Below are 26,333 nucleotides of genomic sequence, written 5' to 3' on the forward strand. Positions count from 1 at the left end.
TCAGTAGAAGGGATCGAGTGGGGCGGGCAGGGCTGTAGGGTGGAGTGGGATCAGGTGGGGTGGGCAAGGCTGTGGTTGGGATCAAGCGGGGTGGGCAGGGGCTCGGTAGCAGGGATCGAGTGGGGCGGGCAGGGCTGTGGGATGGGATCGAGCAGAGTGAGCATGGGCTGTACAAGTGGGTGTTGCGTGGGTGGGCAAGGGTCTGGAGTGGGATCAGGTGGGGTGGGCAGGGCTGCGGGACAGGATCGAGTGGGGTAGTCAGGCTCGTGCAGTGGGACCGAGCGGGGTGGCAGGGGCTGTACAGCAGGGAGGGAGTGGGGTGAGGTGGGGTGGGCTGTGCCATGAGGGGACGGGAAGCAGGGCCTGACCTGGCAGGGCACATGCAGGCAGGGACGGAGCCCACGCTGTGGCAGGGGCCGGGCACACTGGGGATGCCAGCAGGACCGGTTGTGTCCCACCGCTGATGGGCTCCCAGAAAGCTGAAACAGGGCACTCTGCTTTTGGTCCAGGTGTCCCAACAGCAGGCAGGTCCTCGAGGAAAAAGACTCTCTGCCTCCTCGCGTCAGGTAAAGATCTGATCCACCCATCATTGCATCTCCTGTGCCGCTGCATGTAGCCCAAGAGAGTTTGGCTGAGAACTGCTCACACTCCTTAACCCCTGTTTCGGGCAACCCAGCCAAGGAGATGGGCAGCTGCAGACAGCACTGTGGCATACCTCGTCGTAGCCCCAGTGAGAGCGTGGACTATCGAATACCTCCAGTGCTGAATCATTACTGTCTGCATTGATGAGTAGCGTAAGATATGTTTCTGGAGGATTGAAGGGTTGGTTACAAAACCAAATCCTTCTAGTCTAGACATGTTTCCTGGCCCTGAGTATCAATTCCCAAGATCTGGAGTACATCTTTTTGTATTGTAAAATGTTATCGTATCCAAATGCAATTTTTCACTCTTGAATTGTGTGACATGATAATGACTATGTAAATTATGATAAATCATGTTTGGCACCTGTTTTACAGGTATATTCTTAATGCATACAATAGCTGAGATAAGCTTTAAGAATAGCTGTCTTGCTTTAGTCCTTTTCAGGACATGTTGTATATATTCAGATGGCCATGATGAAACAAGAGGCTGGTTCTTCCTGCAGAGAAAATGACACCGCATCTGCCATGATTAGGGTCGAGATACTTCACTGTCACTCTTACCATACATCACTGATGTTTGATGCTAATGCTGTTTCAGTTGAATACATGGAAATCAGACTTGAGCAAGGAAGGCCAAAGTGAAATGAAAGCGACAGTGCTCATCTAAAGCTTTGTTCACAGTTGTGAAACAGGAGAATAAGTTGGAAGTGTGATGGTCGTTAGGATCTTGCTCCTTATCAATGTGAAAATCATGCAAACATTAATGAGAACTAACAGTTTAAAGAATCCAGTGTTTTCTCTTTTAAGAGAAACAAATGAAGACAAGGAATCACGTTAAAAGACTGTATTTCTCAATGCATTCTTCTGTTTAGAAAAACTGTCTGCCTTTTTGTTTTTCTTTTTTAAAGATCACTGCTGAGAAAAATGACAGCTGGCTCTGTCTCAGTTCCTCAGGTCATACCACTTCGAATCCCTCTTCCAGGGAAGGCTAAACATGAAATAGACACAAATACTCCTGTAGAAATAAAATCAGGTATGAGTAAGAGCTTTGACTCTATGTAAAACCTTTTCTTATGTGTTCATTTGAAACTTTTAGCCTCTATACTTTTGTTTGCATTTAATTATGATTTTTATGAGTGCCCACTTCCTTAAGTAACTTATAAAATTAACCAACATGTTTTGCTACACCAAATATACTTGCACTTAATTTTATGCATTCAAACAATATTATTGACATGAGTTATTTCATATATGTTAGCAGTCTTAATTGCTTCCAAGATCAAGCTCTTAAGCTGTTGTATTTCGCTTTGAGTGCAAAACCAGTGCTTGAAAGTACCATGTGCCAGGCTCACCCCAAAGGTTTTCCTTACAATTTTTGAAATGCCACCTTTCACCGTGAGAGAAAATATCCTTTCTGTCATTAGAACGGACAAGCTGTTGCAATGTTTTCATACAAAACCATTGCACAGCTACTTTATGAAGAGAAATATTCCTTATAGTGAAATTGTGTTGGTTGAGTAACTAATTTTTCATGGGAGAAACAGTTTTGGTCCCAAAGATTCAGTCATTTATGGAACTGCTTTATTTTGTTTATGTGAGAAAAATCAAACACATTAGTGAGTACTTTGAACCGTAGAGCTTGTTTTTCACAGGTTGAATACAGTTTGGCTAATTACTTTCTCTGTGTCTTTCAGATACACCTGAGGTGTCCATTTATTACACTTTAGATGGAAGTAAACCAGAACTCATTAGGAAACCTGGCTATGGAGAGCATAACACTTTTAAGTATAAGGGTCCTATCATATTACCAGTTGGGAAAATAATGGTCAAGGCACTAGCAGTTACAAAGTAAGTATCCTGTTTTATTTTAGTCATATTTTGACAAGGGACAGATACCCCAGTCATGGCTTGGAGCCATGCTGTTTAAAGCACTCTGTACCTCACAAATGAAAGACGCCCCTTTCCCCAGCCAGTTTGCAATCTAAGTGATGTTCATGGGTTGCATTGACTTCACTTTCTCATAACACTTTTTATCCATTAAGTGTTTGTGTGGATGGATTATCTCTTGGATATTTATCTCCTGGGCTATGGATGTAGGCCAATGATCCGTAGAGGCTGTGGGTGAGGAACTAATAAAATATACTATACTTAGAGTTCATCCTTTTGAGCGTGATCATAAAAAATGCCAGAGGAATTAGTACAGTGTTTTCTGGGGTCATTCAGTGGTTCAGCAGATTTACAGAAGTTGGTCTTCCCAGGAACCTGCTTAGTTTCTCCGAAGGAGCACAGAATGCTAAACCTCACAGCTTAAGTACGATGTTACTACAAGGGTAAAGTACAAGGGTAAAGTAAAAATACAATACATAGAAAGAAGAATGGATTTTGCTGCACAGCCACTGACTTTCTCCAGACTAACTTCATGCTTAGAGACAGAGTGGACACATGCATTCTCTGTCTGTACCCTGTTGTATTATCTTTTATTTCCAAGGGAGCACAAACTTCCACTCCAGCTGGGGATTTGTGCTTGCTGTTCCCCACTATTAGCACTTGCAGGTAGCCTTTGCTTGTGTCTGCACTGGAATGTAACAACACAAACCTAGGCCTATATGTATTTTCTGGTATCACTACCTGGATTAACACTTGCTTCCAGTATGTTTTTATTAAAACATTTTCAGGTGGGCTAAATAGATGCTCTAGAATGACAATAAATCCTAAATGAATGGTTTGGTCTTTTACAGCCATTTTAATGTTACTGCTGTAATTTAATAAATGGTAGAGCATGACAGTTGTTATATCAAATGAATAGGATGCTACCTGCTGCTTGACTGGGAAAATAAATATGGTATTATGAATGGACAAAAAGTCTTGCTCTCCTCTATTTTCTGCAGTGCTGGCAAAGAGTAGTTACCCCAGAAAGCAGATACAGGAGTACCAAGAGTTTTACATGTAAAAGATCTTGAGGGATTAAAATATTCATACATTTTATTGGTAACTTCTTAGTGTGCACATTTTAAACTGAAAATAAGTTTAAGAAAGAACAAAACAAGGCAGTAGTTACTGAGAGTATTGCCCAGGGTTATACTTATTAACTGAAATAATGACTTGCAAGCTTGGAAGAGATGTACCAGCAAATGAGCCATGTTCATCAGTGATTTACTTTTTGCTGCACATGGGTTTGTGGCATGTATATTGCTTTATGAACATTGATTTTCAGGGACTGCAGGGAGAGTACAGTTGTAACAAAGGTATTTCTGGTAGAGTACAAGCAACCAAACATCCTCTTCTCTGTTGAAGACAATGACAAGAATTTCCTAAAAGATATCGCCACACAGGCAAGTTTTAGCAAATTTAACTCCTTGTCTGAATATAAAATGTTGTAAGTATGTTATTACTTAGAGATTAAACCTTGATTGCCTATACTTTTAATATATTTTATTACCTCTGTTTGCCCATCTTTCCTGCCTCAGTCCTTTTTGTAATACTAAAATTTCAAGGGGACAATTTTTTTTTCTTCTTCACTGGTCTTTCATTACCAGTTCAGGTCAAATATTTTTAAAATACATTTACCATTTAAGATTTTCAAATGCTTGCCTTGAAAATAAGCATCTACTTTTAAAATCGTAACAAATAACTGTAGCAAGAGAGGATTGGAGCAAAACCAAAGATTTCATCTGGAATTCAAATGGAATTACTTTTTAGGAGAGGGAAGGTCGGTTGTTTACTACAAAACCAAAGAAGAATGGAGTGAATGGGGAAATCAAGCCTGCCTGGAGTGAAGCACCTCAAGATTTTCAAGGTATAGTATTACTTCATAAGACTGAAATAGACTTCTGTCTTAGCTGAAAATAGGCAGTGTGAGGTTTTCCTCTTGTATCATTGGTAAAATATGGATAATTTCAAAACCATCTCAGAAGACAGAACATCCTCTTGGAATTCCAATTTAAATTGCTCAACATTGCAAATAGGGAACAAAAATTAATTTCCATATATACCATATTACCTTTTAAAACCTATTAAAAAGTCATTCATTTCTGAGCAACATAACAAGGCCCAGTCTATATTTCCCTTTGTGCCAGAAAATGCTGTTAAATTGATGGGATTGCAAATCCCTTACAGAGTTCTTTACTGATGTTTGCTTGCGGTAAGATTCCAAAATAAATACACAAAGCAGGAATGAAAGCTTGACCCAGATTTTCTCTATAGATGAAGCCTGTTATTCCATGGTAACGGCAATGGGACTGTTTAAGAGCAGGGAAACGTATTAATGTTTACTCATTAATTTACTCTTAGGAGCTGGGGTTTTTTTGAGCATGCAGGAAGGAAGAAAACCATAAATAGAGAAAAATACAAAAGTAAGCTCTTTCAGAGAGGAATGAGGTTTCTTCTAATTTAATTTCCTGTAATTCAATGCAGTTTATTTGAACCCAAAATCTGGATGTCAATTACATTTTTAAATACACTTAGCTATTGGAATTTAAAATGAGAGTATGTAATATTCATGTTAAGGTATATGTTAACTGCATGAAGTGAATGACAGTGGAATAACAGGATTGTAATTTTAGGCTTGGAAACAGAAAGAAAGACTGCTCACAGGTCCCTGCAAGGACCACAGCTCTGTGCCAGTCATTTGGAAACAACAGAGTACAGAGAGGAATCTGTCTCAGCACCACCAATAGAGTCGTTACAGGTAAGCAAAAGGGTGCTGAGGAAAATTGTAAAAGTCTGTCATCAGAACTGAGCTCTAAAAAAATAAAGATGTGAAGATTTGTGATCATTCTCATATAATCTCTCAGAAATTAATGCCTTTGGCTGTATTATATGGTACTAATTTAAATTTACCGGTAATGACACACTGGAATAGGAATGCCCAAAGCAGTACACAGTTATCAGTAAGGACAAAACCAGGCAAAGCAAATGCCTGCATTCCTACTCATTCCTCTTCTAATACATTACTGAATCTGCAGTTAGCAAATAATTACTGCTATAGGTTGGCAAGTTGATATTTAAAACTTAATATTCAGTAATGCTGTCTTGGAAGTAAATAGGAGACATTGATTTATTGGAAGAAGCTGTGAGTCCTTAATGTAGCTAATGGGGGAATCAAGTGTAGTAGATATTCCTTAAAGCAAAGCATTTCAGTGCGGTTTGTCTCAGATAATATCTTTATCTGATTTTGCTACTCTTAACATGCATTTTGCAAATATTCGCTTACTAAGGCTAAAGAATTACCTTTATTTCAGTTTGCTAGTTCTTCTGCAGTGACTAGCCGGAAAAGCTTAGCAAGCACACAGGTGGCAAGGATCCAGAGGGAAACAGATTTCCTCAGGTAAGTGACTTCTCCTCTTCACATATTTGTCCTTGGAAAGTAACTGAGCAATTGCCTTTTGCAACCAGGGTGATAATACTGTGGGGCTCTATAAAAACAAGGAAAGCAAAGACAGACACTGGCTCATAACTGGAGAATGTGATCTAGGTAGGGCTTTGAAAATTCTTTCTCTTACTTTCTTTCTTATGTAATTCTTTTCTTATTTACATAAGAAATTCTTTCTTATGTAAATAAAAATAGTTTTATTTACATCTCACCATATACAGTTATTAACTATCTTATCCTTTTAAAAAAAATTCCTAACACCTGTAGGATCAGAGTAAAAGCTGTCTTTTCAAACTAGAGGACAGCCCTTGCTGCTCTAGGTGAAAACTGCTCACTGGAGTAGTCTCACAGAACATTAGTGCTTATCAATATTGAAAGGGTTATGTGATCTACATCAGTGGTTCCCCATGTTGCAGCAGTGAGGCCTGATACAGGTTGCATGTCAGGAGGTTAGTTTACCTCACATGGTGAGGAAGAAAGTATGAAACTCCATAGCAGCCAGAGAGCTTTCTACCTTGCAAAGCTGTTTAGAGTTCAGAACCTCATATCATGGATGCTGGGGCATGCTCTGGTGGACAACCATAGCTTGGAAACTACAACTGAGAAATCAGTGGCCTAAGTCCTGCCACAACAGGTTCCAGATTAATCATTATTATGCAGCAGTACAATACCAAAACAAGCTCAGCCAGTTTGCTCTTATTTTCAGATGTGCACACTGTTCTGCACCTCGCCTGTCTGACCCCTTGGCTCACTTCTGTCAGGAATGTGGATCTCCTATCCCACCTGTGCCAGTATGTCGCTTCCCACCCCCTGAAGGAGCGCAGGTCAGCAAAACTTCATAACAATCAACAAATCCTCTTTGGAGAAACCAACTTCCTCAGCAAATTACACATTCAGTGCTGGCAAAACCGTTATTTAGTCACACTTTCATTTGGGAAGCTCTGTTCCAATTGGTTTATTTTGTTCAAAACCTTTAGCAGTGGACCTGATGTAATTCTTAAATGATGGGCAAAATTAACCATAGATTGCTTCAAGTGCCATATATTTTAATAAGGATAACAATGAAAAAGTAAATTGTGTTTTATTCACTTGTGCCAGGAAACATCACCAAATTCAGATTCCTCCTCATCCTGCAACAACAACCACCACATCTTCAGGACCTGCATGTGCATCTTATTCCAGTGCTAACTAGTGCAGTTAGTTAGTTAGTAACTAGTGCCTATGTCATAGCTGTAGAAGATCCATCTAATACGCGTGAAACCTTAAACAGTGGCATGGGTGGGCATATGTAAAAGCACTGAGTTTTTACAGTGATGCCTGTAACTATCTTCTCTAAGCTCTTCTCAAGAGATAATAACCTGATCTAACAAGTCAATGGTGTATTTTTTTTTTTTCCTGTATCATCAGAAAGTTGTCTTGTCGGGGGCAATGCTGTAGTTTCAAGTGATGACTGAGAATATTCAGTGCCTCTTCAGATTAGGTACATAATTAGGAGGATTTGAACTACCTGCACACATTTTATAGTAGCATTTTAAATTTACTGAAAATTAACTTAGTACCTTTCTGGCATATTTTGGTCGTCAGTAAAGCATTCTCTTTCCAGTTGTTTTCATATTTTCTCAATAGCCTTTGATCTTTAAGGATCAATATGAGCACCTGTTGCTGGCAGTTGCGATGTTCCCAGTGACTTTACTGCTGATGTAGACTAACCAGGAAAATATTGAAGATCTCATGATAATGATCTCATTATGGTCCTTAACATGATGTGATGTGGCTTTTTCTTCAGATGGCACCATGTCTTGAATGCAGACATCTTGTGCCAATGAATACACCCACTTGCATTGTATGTGAGTCGCCAATAGCTCCGCAGCTGCAGCCCCAAACCAACAACTGCGTAAAGGTACTTGAGAATAAATATAACAAAATAGCAGTTTACCTCCTGGCATGCATTTTTCTAACAGATTACTTCATTACAAATATTTTGATCCAACTTGGGTTTGTGTAATTACATTATGACAGATTTCAGAGTTAGTAGGATTAACCTACTAGGTTAGAAAGGAGGCCACATAAGATCAGGCAGGCATGCTGAAGAGCACATGATGTAGCAGTCTGAATGACAGGAATGCATGCACTTGTGTTCAGTAGAGAGCTATTCTATGATTCTATGATTTATGGCCTTAGTATTGCTAAGCGTTTTAAGTTTATTAAATATGCCCTCATTACTCTGCTTACCTCATTTGATTGTAAGTGCTTAGCACAGATGGGCTGGCAAGACTGGGGCAGTGGGTATATGCCCCAAACGTTAGAGTGCAGTCTTGATCAGTGATCCAAAAGTGCTGGTGGTCTTAACTAGACAAAATCTGCCCTACAAAATACTCCCTACCCAGGGGTATGGGGACCCAAGTAGAGGCCCTCCTCAATTCCCCCCAGTCAGGGGAAAGGGTGTGAGGAGGAGAGGACTGATACTGCATGTCCACAATTGGCTGCAGAGCTGGTGTCGGCAACAAGGTTTTGGTTTCTATGATAGTGGGACTCTGAGGATTAACATCTCCTTAGGAGAGATGGGATCCACCTCACAGGGCAAAGGTATCTTTGCCAGCAGGAGAGCTGGGCTAGTAAGAAGGGTTTTAAATTAGAAACAACAGGGGAGGGAGGGTTACCAGCAGCCCTATGAGGGAGAGATGGACAGGGCTGACGCGCAAAGAGTCTTGAGTGATGTGGACGAAAGGGAACACTTAATCAACAAAACAGGGCTTAAGTGAGGTCGCCTCAAGCATTTGCATGTAAGCAAGGCAGCATGATGGAGAAACCCGCCCAGACCCTTTCTGTGAAATCAGCATGCTGGGGTCCCTCTCTGAAGCGCCTGTACATTAACAAACACAAGCAGTATGGGGAGTAAACTCAAGGAACTAGAGATCCGTGTGCAGTTGCGGGGCTATGATCTTGATGGGACCACAGAGACGTGGAGGGATGGCTCGCATGACTGTATGGGTGACATGGCAGTGGGTGTCTGCTGTAGACCACCTGACCAGGAAGAACCAGTGGATGAGGCCTTCTACAGACAGCTTATAGGCCCGCATTTGCAGTTCCTGGTCCTCATGGGGGACTTTAAGCACCCCAATATCTGCTGGAGGAACAACACAGCAGGGCATGAGCAATTCAGAGGTTCCTGTAAAGCACTGATGGCAACTGCTTGATACAAGCGATAGAAGAGCCAGTGAGGAAGGCTGGTCTGCTGGGTCTCAGAGGGAAGGAAGGGCTTCTTGGGGATATGAAGGTCAAAGACAGCCTTGGCTGCAATGAACAGGAGATGGTGGAGTTCAGGACCCTGAGAAGAAGGAGCAGGGGCAAAAAGCAAGATCACAGCCCTGGACTTTAGGAGAGCAGACTTTGGCCTCTTCAGGGATCTGCTTGAAAAAGTCTAATGATATCCTGGGCTGCATTTAGGAAGTGTGGTGCCAGCAAGTAAAGGAAGGTGATCCTTCCCCTTTACTCAGCACTAGTGAGGCTGTATCTGGAGTACAGTGTCCAGTTCTGGGCTCCCCAGTACCAGAGAGACATGGACATACTAGAGAGAGCCCAACAAAGAGCTGCTTAGATGATTAAGGAACTGGAGCATCTGGAGGAAAGATTGAGAGAGCTGGGACTGTTTAGTCTAGGGAAGAGAAGGCTTGGGGGAATCTCATCAAGGTATATAAATATCTGAAGGGAGGGTGTAAAGAAGACAGAGCCAGGCTCTTTTCAGTGGTACCTAGTAACAGGACCAGAGGCAATGGGTGCAAACTGAAACACAGGAGGTTCCTGCTGAGCATCAGGAAACACTTACTGTGAGGGTGGAGGGTGACTGAACACTGGTACAGGTTGCCTAGAGAGGTTGTGGAGTCTCCATCCTTGGAGATATTCAGAAGCCATCTGGACATGGTCCTGGGCAACCTGCTCTGGATGGCCCTGCTTGAGCAGGGTGGGATTGGACCTCCAGAGGTCCCTTCTAACCTCAACCATTCTGTGGTTCTGTGATAATTGCAAGGGAACATTTTTTGAAAGAGAAGGATGCTGAAAGGAAGCTATTGACTGAAGACTATCAGATAACAAAGGAGATTCATAATATGAGGCAGTTATCAGCTTGATGTCAAAGTAAATTATAGACATTGGCCCAAATTTAATGTATTATGACAACCTTCATGTAGGTGCAAAGACAAACCTGAACTAATTAGTGCCAACAATCAAAATATTAGACTCATTATTCTTAGCCCTGGTGGAAACTCACTTGTTGATAGTGACCGTGCTAAGATCTTTTAGGGCACCCTCATGGTATATTATTATTATTTTCCTTGCAGATACTGGACTATGTGTTTTGTGTGAGTGCAGTGACTAAGCAAACTGACACTAATACATAAAAAGATCTGGAGGTATTGATGCTGGATCTCCTGAGGGAACTATATCATAGTTTAAAAAAAATTGTCACCAATTGTCACAAACATTGTGATGACCAGGCAACATGGCCTAACTAAAGTCTGAAGCCCACAGCACAGACTTGAAGGATCTCTTCTATCTGCAGGGCTGAATAACCACAGCACTTTGTAAGATCAAGTCCTCTTCTTCTTCTTCTTGTTCACAGTTTTCAAATACTATGTGAAATATATTCTTTCTCTATTTCAAAGGGTAAAGTAATTTGTCAGGCATGTGGCACAGGAAATCCTCTTCACCATAAACGCTGTGTGACTTGTGAAAGCAAACTGCCTGAAATACAGATGGTAAGGCTTCTTGCATCAATCACACTAAGGCTAATCAAATCAAAGCATAAGATTATTTTTCTTTGGAAAACTGAAGTCATATCGCTGTGTGCTTATGTTACAAAAGCAGAGAATCCCTCCCCCATACCATATTCAAGCCCAGTACTCCCACAGATGCTCCATCACAAATGTCCAGCTAAACATAAGTCTATCGTATACCTTCAGGTTTCTCCCGTGGAGGTCAGGATTGCAAATGCTGTTGTGAAAGCTCAGAAGGCTCTTAGAAAAAAAGTAGTCTTGGCTCCAAGGGAGGCCACAAGCCAAGACTTGTTTGTGTTCAGATTATTTTCAATTGCAATAGAAAACTTGAGTATATACATCAGGAAGATCATTCTCGTTTATTTCAATTATTTTGTGAAAATAAAATATTCTTTTACATTATTTTTCCTATCTCCATTTGCTGCTCACCCTACATGCATACAGCTACTATGCTTGTATTTGGCTGTGACTCTGCACAGAGGTGAGAAAAGCAACAATAAATGTTCCCCCTAAAATTGCTATCTGTTTCAGCTCCCCATTTAGCTTGCTCATTTGGTTCCTTAGAATAATTTTACTTTCATTCCTGAAGAGAAAAGTCTTGTATGAAAACCTTATGGTACATTTCACTTCTCCAGGTTGTGATAATACAGAAATGAGAGAAGAATAATGATTTGCAAGTTAAAATCTTCTGATTATATTGGCAACATCCTGAGTTCTAAAACTGTCAGTAGCTAGAGACAAAGGTCTCTTGTATAGCCACTGAGGTGTCATTTCAAAGTGAATTTCAGCAGGAATCTGTACTTACCCAAGATAAACATATGTTTAACTGCTTCACTGAATGTAGATATTGATATGTAGCTGTATATGTAGGTAGGCATATGACTTGAATGGTGAGACCTGTAGTAGCTAAGAGAGAAAGTTAAATGCTTACTGAATTACTATTAATAGTAATCAGAATTTTTACTAATAATAGTGTTTAATTAGTGATAACAATAGTAATTAATGAATAATTAATAATTAGTAATAATGCTGATATTACTATTAATGTTTATTAAACAATTTAGATTTAGAACATGTTCAGACTTGTGCTCTTGTAAATTTTATCTTCCAAACGAACCCCCAAGTTACATCGTTCAAATTGCAATGCAGGCCACAGATGAAAATAGGGCTCTTTCGTGTTTGCTTATTTGCTGTTTTGGTGTCTGTAATCAAAATAATTTTCCTCAGGTTCTGTTCCTTATCCATATTCCTGACTTGCAGAGCAAATAAACTGCATAAGCCCTGAGGCAAAACCTAACAAAACATTTTAAGACCTATTTGTCCTAACTAGGATCTATAATCAACCTCTAGAAGTTTCAGCTGAAAAATCTTTCTTTTGCATACCCATGTAAGTTAATTGTAATAGGAAAGCTAGGTAATATATAACTTGCATGAGGTAAAAGAGTGCAAAGAAATATTTATGTAGCACATATCAAACTGAGAGAAAACTCATTGTCTGAACACACTATCCCTGCCATACTACTACAAAGAAACGTACAAAGAAAAATAGCTGTTGTGTCCTGGATTTGAAAATATAAGTTTATCAGCAGAGAGGCCTTCCTCTTAACTTCGAGTGTACTTATACATGTGGCCATGTTAATGTAAAAGGACTCAGTGTAAAAGGACATGATTGATAAGGAAATAAATTTTTTTTGTGCTCAGTTCTGCTAAAAATATTTAAAAATTAATTAATGCCACATTTTACTGTGGTTTTGTAACGAAAAAAAATTACAGGTTAGATCCAAGTCAGTCTGTTGCTTATTCTAAGTTGAAATAATTCTTTTAGGCTGAATATTACTTTATGTTATCAAAGTAGCTTGCTTTCTTCTTTCACCTTATTTAGCTTGTGAACTTTCCTTCATACGAAGTATTTTCTCCCTAATGCTTTTTTTGTTTTATTAGCCCATGTTTGGAGGAGACACCCCCCCACCTTATCCCAGCCAGCAAAGGAAGACAGTTTCGTGCTCAAAATGCAATCGTGTTAACCAATGTGATGCCTGTTTCTGTGACTGGTGTGGAGCCAAGGCACGTGGTCCCGGTGTTTGTGTTGACAAATCTGTTTTTACTCATCTGTGACCTGCAGCAATTTCAAACTTATCTTTGCAAAACTCTTCTCAGTTAGTACATAGCTTATAATTATCAAAATACTTGCTTAGCACACATAGGATTATATAAAGAAAAATTAAAGGCTTAGATGACATCCTGACCCCACATCAGTCAGTGACTTAAGGGTTTAGAGATATAAACAAATTACCATGGGTCAATGAGCATCAGCTCATTGCATCAGTTGAGATGCAATAGCTGTGTATTCTGCCAAAGTAACTTATCCATCAAAGGTTAAAGTATAGGCTAACCTAATGCAAGTTTTCCCATATCTGCTCTGGGCTATGATCACTTATACAGGTAATCACCAGACATGAGATTATGCATGCAATTTTTTTTGGCTGAAGGCCTCATTAACTTCACTGAAGACAAGTACTTTCTCTTAACTGCTGCTCAGTAGAGCTCTTGCATGGTACAATCAATGTAAACAATTTCCTCTGGCGTCTATTTTTATAAGTATAGTGTTTCAAGCTAAGATCACACTTAGGGAGAATATTTTTTTTTTCTGTGAGCTGAGTGTACATAAAATTTTAAACACTCCCCTATATGCATACATAACCATTGGTCCTGTACTGTACCAGGGGACTTGGGGTGGTGGGGGTAGTGTTAGAATTGAACAGGAAAGAATTGCAGTCAATATTCAATATCAGAGCACACACTAGTAATGACAGGGCTGTGCCAAAGAAAATAAATATTTTTGAAAGTGTATGTTAAAAAAATAACATACCAAAATGCTAGATCTGTCTGAAAAAATGTTTGCCTCCATAGCACATAGCTGAAGATTTACTGTCTTACATCTGCCGGTGTGTTAGCAGTCTGGTATCCTGGTTAATATTTCTAATCTATTAGCTTTAGGTAGTGCTACTTTACTTCCTTTTAATTCATGTCACTGCTTTTATCTTTCCTGAACCATGCATCATATGTTTCTGTAATGACAAGTGTTTCATTCAACTTTCCAGCCTGGACCTCCTCCATCCTACTTTGCTTGTTTCAAGTGTGGTACAAGCAACCGTCCATATGCTCGCTTCTGTGGGTCCTGCGGTGTTTACATAGAGCCCCCATCAAGGTTGGGTTCTCAGAATGGTAGTCTCATGGATGCTGGGGACTCATTGGGGATTTCTGAGGTAAGACATACAGTATTACAAAGCTGGGCTTGAACACAGCTAAAAGGCTAGTCCACTGTGGGCACAGATCAGCACAACTCCATTCATTTCCTCTTTGAGACAACATTGTGGTCTGTGAGCATGCTGAGGGCAAAACCGAGGATATGTTTGAGAACTGCCTTCTGCCAAAAAGTAGCCTTAGCCAGAGGCCTTAATCCAGCTTTATTCTAAATAGGAAAGTGAGAAACAATCAGCTTTTCAAAAGTCTTAGCTCTTTAAGAACTTTTATCTTATTACTTCTGAATTATTTGTGTCCTGCTGATACAAGGTATTCTTTCATGCATATGTAAGAGTGCTCTGAAAACTCTGTTTTAAGAAAGACCATAATACTTAGCAAGGCCAGCTTTTGTCCTACAAAAGCATACATGTCATTCTGCTGGCAATCACGAAGAGTTTTGCTTTTGCTTGAATATTTGTGATAAGTTGCTTCATTGTTACAGACTGGTAATTAAAATCAAGAATTGTAGCTTTTTCATTCCTTTACAATTTTGTATACTGTTCTAGTTAATTTCTGCTTGTAAGCCATTTAATTATATCTAATTATATTACTTACACTTTTCCTTCCCCTCCACTCCCCACAGGCTAAACGATTTCAAGCTCAAGTTGCCTGGCAGCCTCTTCCTATTTCCTTGCCCAAATCAAGGGCAGAACTAAAAGAAAGAGAAGATAAAGGAACCCAAACCATTGGACTTTTTTACCCATCTAGCAAACTGTTGGAAAAGAAGGAGCTTGAGCTGATTTCACAAAAAGAAAAACTGGAAAAGATGAGTGATCATAAGCCTCTCCTGACAGCCATTAGTCCTGGAAGAGGTTAGGAGTTTTTATTTTGTTTTCTAAACAAAGCTGCAATGTATGACCTTGCTTTTTCTTGAAAAGATTATAGTCTATGGAATATGGCATCAGTAGGACACTGATTTACATCTTTACAAGTCTGTCTTCCCACCAGTCACTTGTAAATGCAGTGCCTTAGAATTCAGATCACTGATCTCCATCAATAGCTAAAAGAAAGCCTATCAGCAATATCAAAATTATGGTTACTGACCCCTGTGCAGCCTTACTAATTTGCTAGTAGTTTGATTTCCTCAGATTCTACAAGATCAGGGGCAGGTGTCCTATATTTGAATTGGAAACCACTAAACAACCACCCCACCTTCCAGCACCCTCCCCACCCTCTGCAACATGAAGCTCAGTTAGTACTGCAGTAGCGCCTGCTGGGAGTATTGTTAAACAAAACTCCAAAACACAGGGCATCATAGCTCTTGAAAAATACGGTGAGGCTTGTCTACATGAAGAACTTGTTTGAGGTGCTGTTGTGGATTAAATTATAGAAGTTTCAGAAGCAAAGGAAACTAAACTAGAGAAAGGGATTCTTAACAGGATTACAAAAAACAGGGTTGGTAGAAACCTTGAGAGCTCTTGTAGGCCCCATCTTCCAGACCCACAAAGGTACCAGTACATCTACATTGCTCATTGCAGAGAACGTCCATGCACAGACTGCTGTATCAGTACTGGAAATTATTTTTTTTTCCACAGTCCCTGGTTTGGTCAGTTAGTTCTTTGTGGAATCACTTGACTGTTTGCTGTCATTAAAAAGTGCGCAATTTTTAGAGATTTTAGTTTTACTGCCCTGGGAAAACTCCAACTTCAGCTTTCTGGATCCCAAACCCTTGAAGACAGTCCATCAGTATTAATTAGGGATCTAATAAATGGCCCAGTTTGCAAAACTGTCTTTAATCTCACAGGGCAGTCCCGCTGTGCAGTCCAGAGAATAAGTTAATTTTAAATCACTACAGCATCAAACTATGGTTACTTTTTTTGATCCGCTTTCCCATCTCTAGCTCTTTTCTACAATCAGAGGGTCAACCCCTCAGGCCGTTATCAGGGTTATTTATCTATTTGATAGAAAAAGTCACTAATGAATGTTAGAATTTCCTCTTTTGACTCTGTGTATAAATATCCAGACGATGCACTTTTATTTTTAAAATTATCACTAGGGAAATCTGTTTTCCTAGTCCTTTGCTCTGAAATGTGGCGTGTTCTCTTAGACATCACTGTAGGAAATACAACACTTGACTCGACATGTCAGGGAGCTTAATTTAGTCAGAGGTAATAAAGGATTGGCCTGGAATAGTGCTGAGAGAAAAAAAAAAGTAACACTGAACATTCATATATCTCTATCAGAAGTACAGCTCTTGACTTGTGAGCGAGAACTCCTTTCACTGGGAAAGATTGGGAAGAAATTCTGAACTGCTTTTGAACTACATTAATTTTTATCCATTTAGCAGAGGTAACTTTGTTGAAGTTGTACTGTGTAATGTATTCTCCTTTAGACCCTGCCAAGGACTGAGGAACATATTTCATTCTATAAATCAATAAATGTCTGTTACAGTCAAGTCTTTCATGCTGTTCCCTTTCCTTGATGCTAAGCTATATATATGGCTTGAAACTACATGTATCAACAAGACCATATGCTGTCACCCAGGAAAATCTTGTTTATATATGCCAAACATCCATTATTTCTTCAATGCAAACAGTATCAGACATTTTATATTAAAGTTTTTAAATACAAGTGATTAAATAAGTTGGTTGGGTTTTTTTTTTTTCATTTCTTGACTTATCAGCCATTAACTAACCTTCTTTTCTTTTGTGAAGATTAAAAAAAACAGTTAGGACAGGGGGAAATAGCAGCAGTACCAAAACACTAATGCTCTGATGTGTACTGTATTTCTTTTTTTGCTGTACTTTCAGTCTGTTTTGAACAGGAGCCAAGTCATTTACCAGGTAAACTTTACAAATAAGCCTCCCGTTTCCCACAGTAAATCAGTGTGATATAGGTATAATCAACTATTGACAGCATGAATTCAAGTATTCCATCAGTGCTGCCAAAAATCCTTTTAGATGTAATAAAATGTCGAACATGCAAGAATATGTTCCCAGCCATCTGGATTTTTTGAAATAAAATCTGGGGATCTAGGCTAGTTAGGAACCAGTTTATTGCAAATAATACCGACTTCTCTGGAGGGATCATTCACCAAGTAGTAGTCTAGCTTAGATTTTTTTTAATTACTGTTTTCAACTTGTGTTAGTTTTTGCATGCGAGACCATGGCAGGGAACAATTTATGTGGATCCTGTGGATCCTTCTTTTTATATTCCTTTAAAGCTGCCTAAAAAAAATAAGACTTGCTGTTTTAGTTTGTCATAGTTTCTACCAGCTCCATCTTGGAAGAGTCCTCCAAGCACAAAAATCCTTGTGCACTTGCCTTTTCTTGTAAAAGTCAGAGCAGCACTTTTCTTCTGACTTGGCTTCTTTTCACTGTTTTGAGCTTCACTTAACATGAGGGAAGGATAAGGTCAAAGCAACTTCATTGTGCAAGTTAAACAAGGTTACCAAGCCTACAGAATTTATTTACAACAAAATAAATCATACTCTGTACTTTTCATAAGTATGCTCAAAAATAAAATTAGCCAGATCCTAATAACAATCACTTAAAAATGAGAACAAGTCCTTTTGTTTCTTTGATGAAAATAGAACATTGCTTCAGAAATACTTGGAAATACTGCAAAAACTCTAAATGGCTTAAGATGAGTTTTGAATCCAGGCATATTTAGCCCCTCATGTTTCATGCCCTGTACCGTTATAAAGGAATTCTCTCCTGGAGATCCTGACAGGCAAAAGAGCGGGAATGCTCAAGCTTTTAATATGCTCTCCCATCTATAATTGAAAGGCATTTATTTGGGAAATAATTTACACAGACCAGAATGCTGTATAGGTTGAGTTACTATGTCTGCAGTTTTCAGATTTGGCTTATTGTTACTTGTCAGTGATCTCAAATCAACTAAAAATGAGTTCAATAATGCACAATTGCTTAGTTGTAATATTGTACTTTTTTTTTTTTAATGATCTGGAGTAGTGTGAGATTCTCCTTCACACAGGGCCAGTTTTGATTTCAAAGGACAATTCTGAGACATGGTTTTGTTGTGAATAGAGGTGCCCTAAGAATGAATTATAACCTATGGATGAGAAAGTATTTCACCTTTTTTTAGGGTATAACTTGCTTCTCCTTTTCTTGATCAGATGAATTTTCTAAAGAAAATTTCAAATTTCTTTTGTCTCAGTGAAAGTATGCTATCTTTTAAATCATCCATCATGTAAGTAGAAAAAATGTTAATCACAATTTCAGGGATTTTTTCTCCTGCTTAACTCTCTCTGATCAGGTTACTGGAGGAAACAGCTGGATCATGTCTGCGCTCACCTTAGAAGCCATGCTCAGAACAACCTTGAATTCAGAGCACTGATTGGAGAACCTCGAATGGGAAAGGTAGGAAGGAGCTTGTAAGTAATACCTTCCTGTGCAGCCTCATGAAAAGATTATTGTGGCTGCTAGATAAACACTGGAAAAATAAATGTCTCCCTTTTCTTTATGCCTTGACTTGTTTGTGTAATTTGTTTTGTCGTTCCATTTTTTGCTCAGTCTTTTACTGAAGATTTTTTCTGCTTTCTTTCCTATGGCAGTTTCTATTCTTTTCTCACCTCACAGCTATAAGAGAAGTGATAGAAGCCAGAAAGCCCTTGCTCAGCTGCTTTTGTAGTATCCCACAGCAGGCAGCAAGAAAAAGAAGAGATCACTGACATCTATGTAGCTGGTCAGTTAAATAAGCCCTGCTAGAAATGGGATGTAATGATATGCTTGCCTCTGCTCTGGGCTGGATTATACCAGCACATAGCAGCAATTCTCATTGGCTACACAGTCTACTTCCAGTATAAACTATACCAGTATTATAGGAATAGGGTATTGCTTTTCTTACTGGAGATGTAGTCTTCAGGATGTCACCAAACAGCATTAAAATGATTAAAGGGATGATAGCAAGAAGGTGGAAACTGGAGATTCTTCCCAAAGAGTCCTAGAAGATAGGGCTGGTATGACAGAGATCATTTGGTCCCTGTCCTGAGGGAGGATCAACTCTGCCTAAACTGTTCCTGACAGATGTTTGCCTTGAAGCTTTTCAAACTCACCAACAATGGAGATTTCACAATTGCCCCAAGCAGTCCATTTCTGCACTCAATTATCCTTGCTGTTCAGCTGCAGTACTGTCTTGCTTGCTTTGGCAGCCCTGCTGGGTTAAGGAGTTGCATCCCCTCACACTGCTTCCTAGGTGCTGCCAGCACAACTGCTTGTGGCAATGTCCTGTAGACGGGATCAGTGACTGACCCAGGCTAAAAATAGCTCTGGAGGGAAAAAAAGGGCATCAGTGCTAGTACAAAAGTAAGTTGGCAGTGAGCAGCTGGAAGTGGGACACAGGCAGAAGTAGGGTTGGGAACTCCTTGAACTGGCATAGCTACTGGGAAGCTTCTTCCCAGTGCCTGACCTAAGTCTCCCTTGTTGCATTTCAAGCTCATTACTTAGCCTGTCTTGACTGATGTGACACACCAGTCAAAAAAAACCCAAACAGTTTTAGCACATAGAAACAACTACAGAAAAGTTCATGAATACTGGGGGTCAGAAATCTGGCGGATTACACTTTTGGGAGGTATGACACTCCATCAGATACTTTGCAACTGAATTCTATACCCACTGAGACCTATTGGGTCTACCAGTATGTTCAGAAGCTGTAGTACAAGTATAATATAAAAGATATCTGCTTGATGGAGATGAAGTATAGGTCCACTGCAACTTGTTTCCTTTGCTAGAGGATTCAAAAAGATATGCCTGAAAAATATTAAATTGCCTAGAGAAGACTATTCCTGCTGCTTCTTGGCCTTTTGTCGTCCTATTGTCTTGAAACCACTGCCCCCAAAAGTAACCAAAGTGATTCAAAGTAGATGCCAACTATCTGGGTTTAATGCTGCTTTTTCAGTTTTCCTGCAGATTAGAAGTATAATTAACCTTATCTCAAAATTCTCAACCTGCTGCAGTATAACCTTATCAGCTTCATTCCACTTCTTTATAATCCCCTGTGCACTTATTTATGTATAACTTCAATAGTCTTCTTGTCAGCACTACTGTCTCAAGGAATTGATATAGAAAGGTGCCCTCGTTTTACTAGGCTGTGCTTCTCCAGACTGGTACAACTAAAGCAGCAACCAGTTCTCCTGGAGTAGGGAGTCCTAAGGACAACACAGCCTTTCATGCAGCTGCAAAATCTGGGTGGAGAATGACTGAACTTTCATGAAACATAGCATTATTACATCTTTTGGATTCATTTGGCATTTCAGTCATTCTGGTATTTCCAGTTACTCAAAATACCACCTGCCCCTTGCTGAGTTAGATGGGAAGTGTTGGTACAATATCACAAGTAGGCAAAGGCCACGTGTGAATTTGTGTATTGGCTCCATAATAAACATCATCAGCAAGACTTATTCCTAAAGCTATTTCTGTGTACTTTTTGTAAGAGATACTAATGGCTGCTTCTTCCCTCTAGATTAATTCTGCTACCATCCATGAGGATGACTATGAAGTCACTATTACATTGAATTACGCTCTTGCTATTAACAAGGTCAGTTTGGGGGATGAGGCCCATTGTTAGGTAGCTGGTCTAAAGCTGTCGCTAGACCAGTCAGTGTAACACTGATATATTTTAAATTCAGGTCTAAACAAGAAATTCTTTTGTTCAGAGGGTGTTAAGTCATCACTTCAGAGAAAGGAATCTTTTTCTTTTTCTCTTGGAGCTGGCTGAACAGGTAGCTTTATCTGATTAAGCCAGACTTCATGGTTATGTTGCTATCATCTTGCATTTCATTAGTTTGCCATTAATATTAACATTCTTCTTTCAGCTGATGTTGTTTGATCATTCTAGCACCCCTTAGCTCTTGATCTTAGAGCCTCCTTTTCTTCAGTCTGCATATTGTGCTCTTAAGAAATGAGCTTAGTAATTTTCAATAGTTTGGAGATAACGTTTGGCAGAGCTCCTGTTAACTGTATTCAAACACTCAAAGTCCCTAGCTCCAGAATTACCATGTTCCAAAAAACGCCCACGCATTCATTTCCAGCTTTTCAAAGATGAAAATCTACCATTTCAAAGATCCAAAATTCAGACTGTATCTCTCATGTAGAATCTTTAAAATCTTACCTTGCCAAGTGGTGCCTGAAAAGGTGTATCAAGTCATTTCACAAGTGAGGTGTTAATCAGATCTCTTAAGACACGCTTTCATTTGGATGAGAATCTTCATTTCACTAAGTGAGGTTGTTTCACTTTTTTCTTTTTTAAATCAAACCAAATACCTAACACAAGGTTTAGAAAAAAATGCTACATTATTTTGCCTCAAAACAGAGTTCAATTACCTATAATAATTTGTCTTGTGCTAATTTGAGACTGATATTAAAAGCCTATATATTTTTTCATATGCAACACCACTGTTTTGTGCTGCTAAGATTATAACAGCATTACATGATAATCTGATTAACTGCCTGCATTTGATGATTCTACAGGATATTTGTACTAATAAACCAGTGAAGTTCAGCAGTCATTACCTGAATACTGTAACAGAAGTTGGAGGTGGACAGGATGGCAGTCAGACTAGTTTTGGTGAGATTTCCCCCCCCCCCCCCCCCCCGTCTTTATGATAGACCATAAATACAGTAGTCAAGAATACAGTAGTAGTGCTTGGAAGGTTAGACGCTGAGATAGGCAAACAAATATACTGGCACATTCTGCACCTACTTAAGTTGATCTTTAAGTCTCAAAACGTGGCTCAGTTGAGATTTAAGCAATGTACAGACTCTCTCAAAAGCTCATGGGAATGCTTCATCCCTAGAAGACAGCTGGAGAGGCCAGTAAACTGCAGCCACAGCTCACAGCAGTGTCTTTATTATAGTGATAAAACTTTAGATGCTTTGCATAGTCTTTTACAGTAGGAGCTATAAATGTCAATATTATCTCTACTTTTGAGCTGTGCCAGGGACTTTAGCTTCGGCACATTTGGCAAAGATAAGAAATGATGAAATACATTAATTCTAGACCTAGTTTTCAGAGATGCTTAACTTGCATCTCCCATTGGTGTCAGTAACAGCTCAGCATTTTAGGCATCTCATATTGGACTTCGGTTTTCATTAAATCAACTCGTTGTAAAGTCAGCATTAGAATTCAGAAATTCCTATAGTATAATTTGACATACTTCAATTCACGTATAAGTTTCTGCCAGCTTGTGCTTCTAATCCAAGACTTGGCAAATGACAGCCAACACACTAGGAGCTGGTTTTCTGGAGTGTCAATAATGTGGCTGTGATTCCAGGCACTCTAGTGGCACCAGCTCAAAGGGTCCCCACATGGTGTGTAATTTCCTTATCAACCCTCCTGCACATTGGTAGATTAAGTCTCTTAAAAATAATGGATGTACATATCTACTCAAGGTCCTCTAGTCTTGTTCTTAAGTATTTGGGAGCTAAACAGCATTGAAAAATTGTACAGTTTTTGGTCAAAACAATTAAGGAATCCAAGTCAAGCCTGTTGAATAGCTGCAGCTAGTTAAAAACAAAAAGACTCAAGCTCCCCAAACTCCACATTTCATTGAATCTTCATTTCAAAATAGCAAGTTTTTAAGTCTGCCTGAGTGTAAACCTTTTGTTAAAATCAGTCTGATGTGCAACAAACATTTAACTACTTTCTCTTGTAGAAAATTGATAAATATTGCTTTCATTTCAACACAAAATATTTTTGTGGATAAATTATTTCCAGATCTCTCCCCCAAGTTCTTGTTTGGATACTGACTTTGCTTTGAATTAACACTTGTTTCTCATTCTGGTAGGCAAAGAAGATCATAATCTTTTTCATTCAAGGGGCAAAATAAAAAGAACAAAGTCAAGAACACTTACAGAAAAAGAAGATAAGCTCCCTGTACGTCTCTTGTGCCAGTACAGGAAAAACTACCTATAGAGCAGCACTAACATGAAGGAGGGCATCTAAGGGTAGAAATAAAAAGCTTTTAATGCTGATGGGGGGGGGGGGGGGGGAGAACAAAAGTCCAACTTAATATAGAACCTGAAAATTGGTAGCTGACATTTATTACAGAACTGGAAATAACCAAACATTGTTGCTACTAAGAGCTTAATTAGATTGTTGCTCACATTTTTTGACCCATTCTGTTTTACTGACACAGCATTAGGCCTCAAGACTGTTGCAGACTGATTTCATTACAGGTTTTTCTCAGAAGCAACATCAGATGGAGGCATTATCATCTTCCCTTGACCCTTACTACTTCGTTTGACTCCCTAGGACATACCCTTGGCTGTGCTAGAACTACTGTTAGCACAGTCAGACTATGACCTAGACAGGGGAAGATGACCTACACAACAAGCTTTTAAGTCAACTCAGTTCTCCCATCAAGCTGAGATGTCAGCACAACTGAGGGCTAGCTTAATGCAAGTGGCAAGGCTTTATTCCCACTAGGGACCAAATATCCTGGAAGCACTGCCTACTAAATGGATTGTCAGTAATGGCATGGAAAATTTCAAAAGGGAAGCATGCATTAATCTAAGCTTGGATCAGTTAGCCAACTCAACAGGTGGAAGAAGGTAGAGTTTTGTGGTGAGTCCAGAGATAAAAACGCTTGGTCAAGTGATTGGGCTTTCAAAAGGGGAGAGAAAGGAAGTGGACGGCTGGGAAGAAATAAAAGGTTTTAGGTTTCGTTGTTTCTTTGTTGTTTTAAGATTTACTAAACTAACTTTTATGAGGCAAAACATATTAATTTTTTAAATAAAATACTTCCACAAGTTCTGGAAGCTTCAAACTTTAATCCTATAGCAAAGAACTTGTGCCCATGTTTAATTTTACTGTGGTGAGCAGATCTTTGTACAGCCCTGGAGAGCTGCATTGATGTAAAGCTAATCATTTGCAGATACATTTGCTGAATCAAGACCTCAAGAGTGAGATATTAGCCTGGGTTATCCAACACTTGCTCAGATTCAGAAAGACATTCCCACAGAAGGGTCACGGATTAGTAATACTGAGGCTCAGCTACACTGCCTTCATGCACTGTGTGCATTTTCCACCTTTACTCAAAGGCAGAATATGGCCCACCTACTTGTATTTTCACTATGTGAAGTGTTACTGGCTATTTTCTGTGTTTCCACAGTCAGAGTCCAGACAACTACTGGATGAACTGGGTCCAAATGGGAAAGGAAGAATTGTCTTGGTAGAACAAATGCTCAGTAAAGTAAGTTATTGCTTGCTGAAGTTTCCCTTTCCAACTCTTTGACCATTTACTGCATGAGTATGCGACTTCAACTTTATGCTTAGGAGGCAACATCCTTGCAATACAACTGACCGTCTTCAGATCAAAAGAGCATTTTAGAGAAGAAACAGACTATTTTACATTTATATATGTTCTCCCCAAATCTCTGTTTGGCCAGCGTGTAAGGCATTCTCCTCTGGGTTTGTCAAGGCCATACAGAAAGATAAATATATCAATTTTATAGTTTAGGGTCAAGTCCTCTGTATAGCAAAAGCAAGCATAACCTCTACCTTTTTGCTGTGTGGTAAGGTGCATCCTGACTGGGATCTAGTTTGACTGCTCTTGTTATATACATTTACTCTGGCTTTGAGCTAGGAGACTACAAACATTTTCCAAAGAAACATGAAGAAACAATACCACACAATTTGAACATTTCTCTGTCTTGAGCATAAAGTCCATTTTCCAACTTCAGTTGGCATAGTATTAAAGCAAGGTGGAAGCTGAAGAATCTTTATGGCTTTTAACAGCTCACCTTCTCTCTCCTGTGTATTCTAGGGAGCTGACCCAAACTGCATCAGCGACGAGGACCGACCTGCTCTCACAGTTGCTGTCCTTAACAAGCATGCAGAAGCAATCTCCCTTCTTGTGCAGAAAGGTGCTGACATTGACCAGCAGTCAGGACTGTAAGTAAGCACTGATTCTCTGCCTTGGGTCTTTTGAAGTTTTACCAAAAAAGCACTTGTGCTCCAATTTTAGAGAGGATTAACCTCCCACCCCTCCTCCACAAACCTGTAGTCGAGGGGCTCCTTTCAAAGCCAAATTAAAAAAAAAAAAACAAAACACAAAACTGCAACTGAGCAAAGATAATAGTATTCACAGTCCTTCTTTCAGTTGCCAGCTTTGAAGATTTCTCATAATTTCTGTTAGGAAAGCTGTTGTTCTATTCAACTCCTTCCCCCATCCACTTCAACTTAATACAATAAACCACACTAAAGCCTACGGGGGAAAAAAAAAAATCACTGCAACTCCTAGCATATTCTGTATCCTCCTATTCATTTTCCTTAGTTTAATTTGCTAGACCACTTCTCCATGTACCAGGACAGTTTCCTTAGGTAATAAGTACATTGCTCATTCCTCCTATGCAGGCACAACAACACTGCTCTCCATGAGGCAGTTCTGCTTGGACTGGAGGGAGAGGAGTGCATCCGAGTCCTGTTACGGTAAGTACTGCAGCTGGGCCTCTAGCTCAGCTACAGGCTACCCACAGTCTGCTTGCACAGATCTAGCTGGCAATACTGAAGGGCCAGAGCCTGCCTGAGGCTCAGTGCTCTTATCTCACAGTTGTGTCACTGCAGGAAGAGGCATCCAGAAATTCCAAAGTTACTCTGCATCAACGCTTACATACAAGCCACTTCACTAATTCCAGTAACTTGGAATGAATTTAAGTAGCTTAAAACAATCTGTTCTTTATTTACAGCTGCAATGCAAGCATAAAAAAGAAGAATGCAAAAGGGCAATCAGCATATGATTTGGCTGTTACAGCTGGAAATAATGAAGTTATTTCATTGTTCGCAAGTAAGCTTGGACAGGGAACGTTGGACAAACTTACAAAACCCAGGAACGCTGGTCTCATCAGTGTGTGATTGTAACCACCTTTTCCCCAAGATGGAGCTGGAGGTACTTTGAGTTTGGGAGCACCTAAGCGCATGCGTCCAGTTCTATCTGCAGACTTCACAACCCTGTACAATCAACTCCAGCCCCATAATAGCCAACTGTTTTGTACAAGATTCCCCCATTCCTCCCCGGCAGTTCAGAGCACAATCCGTCACTGTCTGCACTCTGTTCTGCAAGATTTCTTTTCCTTTCCAAACCTGTGCAAGGAGAGGGACCAACCAAACCTTCCAAGGCACAAGGACATTTTAAGGAGACCTGATGAAGACTGCTTAAGACAGTTTGACACTTGAGCAATAGCACTGCAAGCTGTACTTTGATTAGCTTATTTTCAATTTTGAAGTTAAAACTGCATTCAGTGCAGCTCACTGCATTAAAGGTCAGATTCTTTTCCTCCAGAAAAC

General features: G+C 39.7%; 1 protein-coding gene across 2 annotated transcripts; it reads left to right on the forward strand.

The window, feature by feature from the left end:
• Positions 1 to 383: 383 nt before the first annotated feature.
• DZANK1 (double zinc ribbon and ankyrin repeat domains 1) lies at positions 384 to 26,331 on the forward strand. 2 transcript variants are annotated; one of them, XM_075496608.1, is made up of 21 exons: positions 384 to 566; positions 1,550 to 1,674; positions 2,336 to 2,489; positions 3,856 to 3,973; positions 4,341 to 4,437; positions 5,204 to 5,328; positions 5,882 to 5,967; positions 6,719 to 6,836; positions 7,799 to 7,912; positions 10,674 to 10,766; positions 12,726 to 12,848; positions 13,886 to 14,050; positions 14,671 to 14,899; positions 18,306 to 18,409; positions 20,511 to 20,585; positions 21,518 to 21,614; positions 22,834 to 22,922; positions 24,160 to 24,240; positions 24,814 to 24,941; positions 25,404 to 25,478; positions 25,736 to 26,331. In XM_075496608.1, the coding sequence occupies exons 2-21, from the start codon at positions 1,566 to 1,568 to the stop codon at positions 25,899 to 25,901; spliced, it is 2,346 nt and encodes a 781-aa protein (XP_075352723.1). In that variant the 5' UTR covers positions 384 to 566; positions 1,550 to 1,565; the 3' UTR covers positions 25,902 to 26,331. The 2 variants fall into 2 exon arrangements, with proteins under 2 accessions (XP_075352723.1, XP_075352724.1); XM_075496609.1 differs by lacking the exon at positions 20,511 to 20,585.
• The last annotated feature ends 2 nt before the right edge of the window (positions 26,332 to 26,333 follow it).

This window comes from Mycteria americana, chromosome 3, assembly GCF_035582795.1.
Source record: "Mycteria americana isolate JAX WOST 10 ecotype Jacksonville Zoo and Gardens chromosome 3, USCA_MyAme_1.0, whole genome shotgun sequence".
NCBI classification, from domain to species: Eukaryota; Metazoa; Chordata; class Aves; order Ciconiiformes; family Ciconiidae; genus Mycteria; species Mycteria americana.

Coding starts and splice junctions, on each gene's coding strand:
- DZANK1 (XM_075496608.1), top strand. CDS start 1,566: ATGACAGCTGGCTCTGTCTCAGTTCCTCAGGTCATACCACTTCGAATC. Junction 5,329..5,881: donor CACCAATAGAGTCGTTACAG/GTAAGCAAAAGG, acceptor CCTTTATTTCAG/TTTGCTAGTTCTTCTGCAGT. Junction 21,615..22,833: donor TGGCAGTCAGACTAGTTTTG/GTGAGATTTCCC, acceptor TCATTCTGGTAG/GCAAAGAAGATCATAATCTT.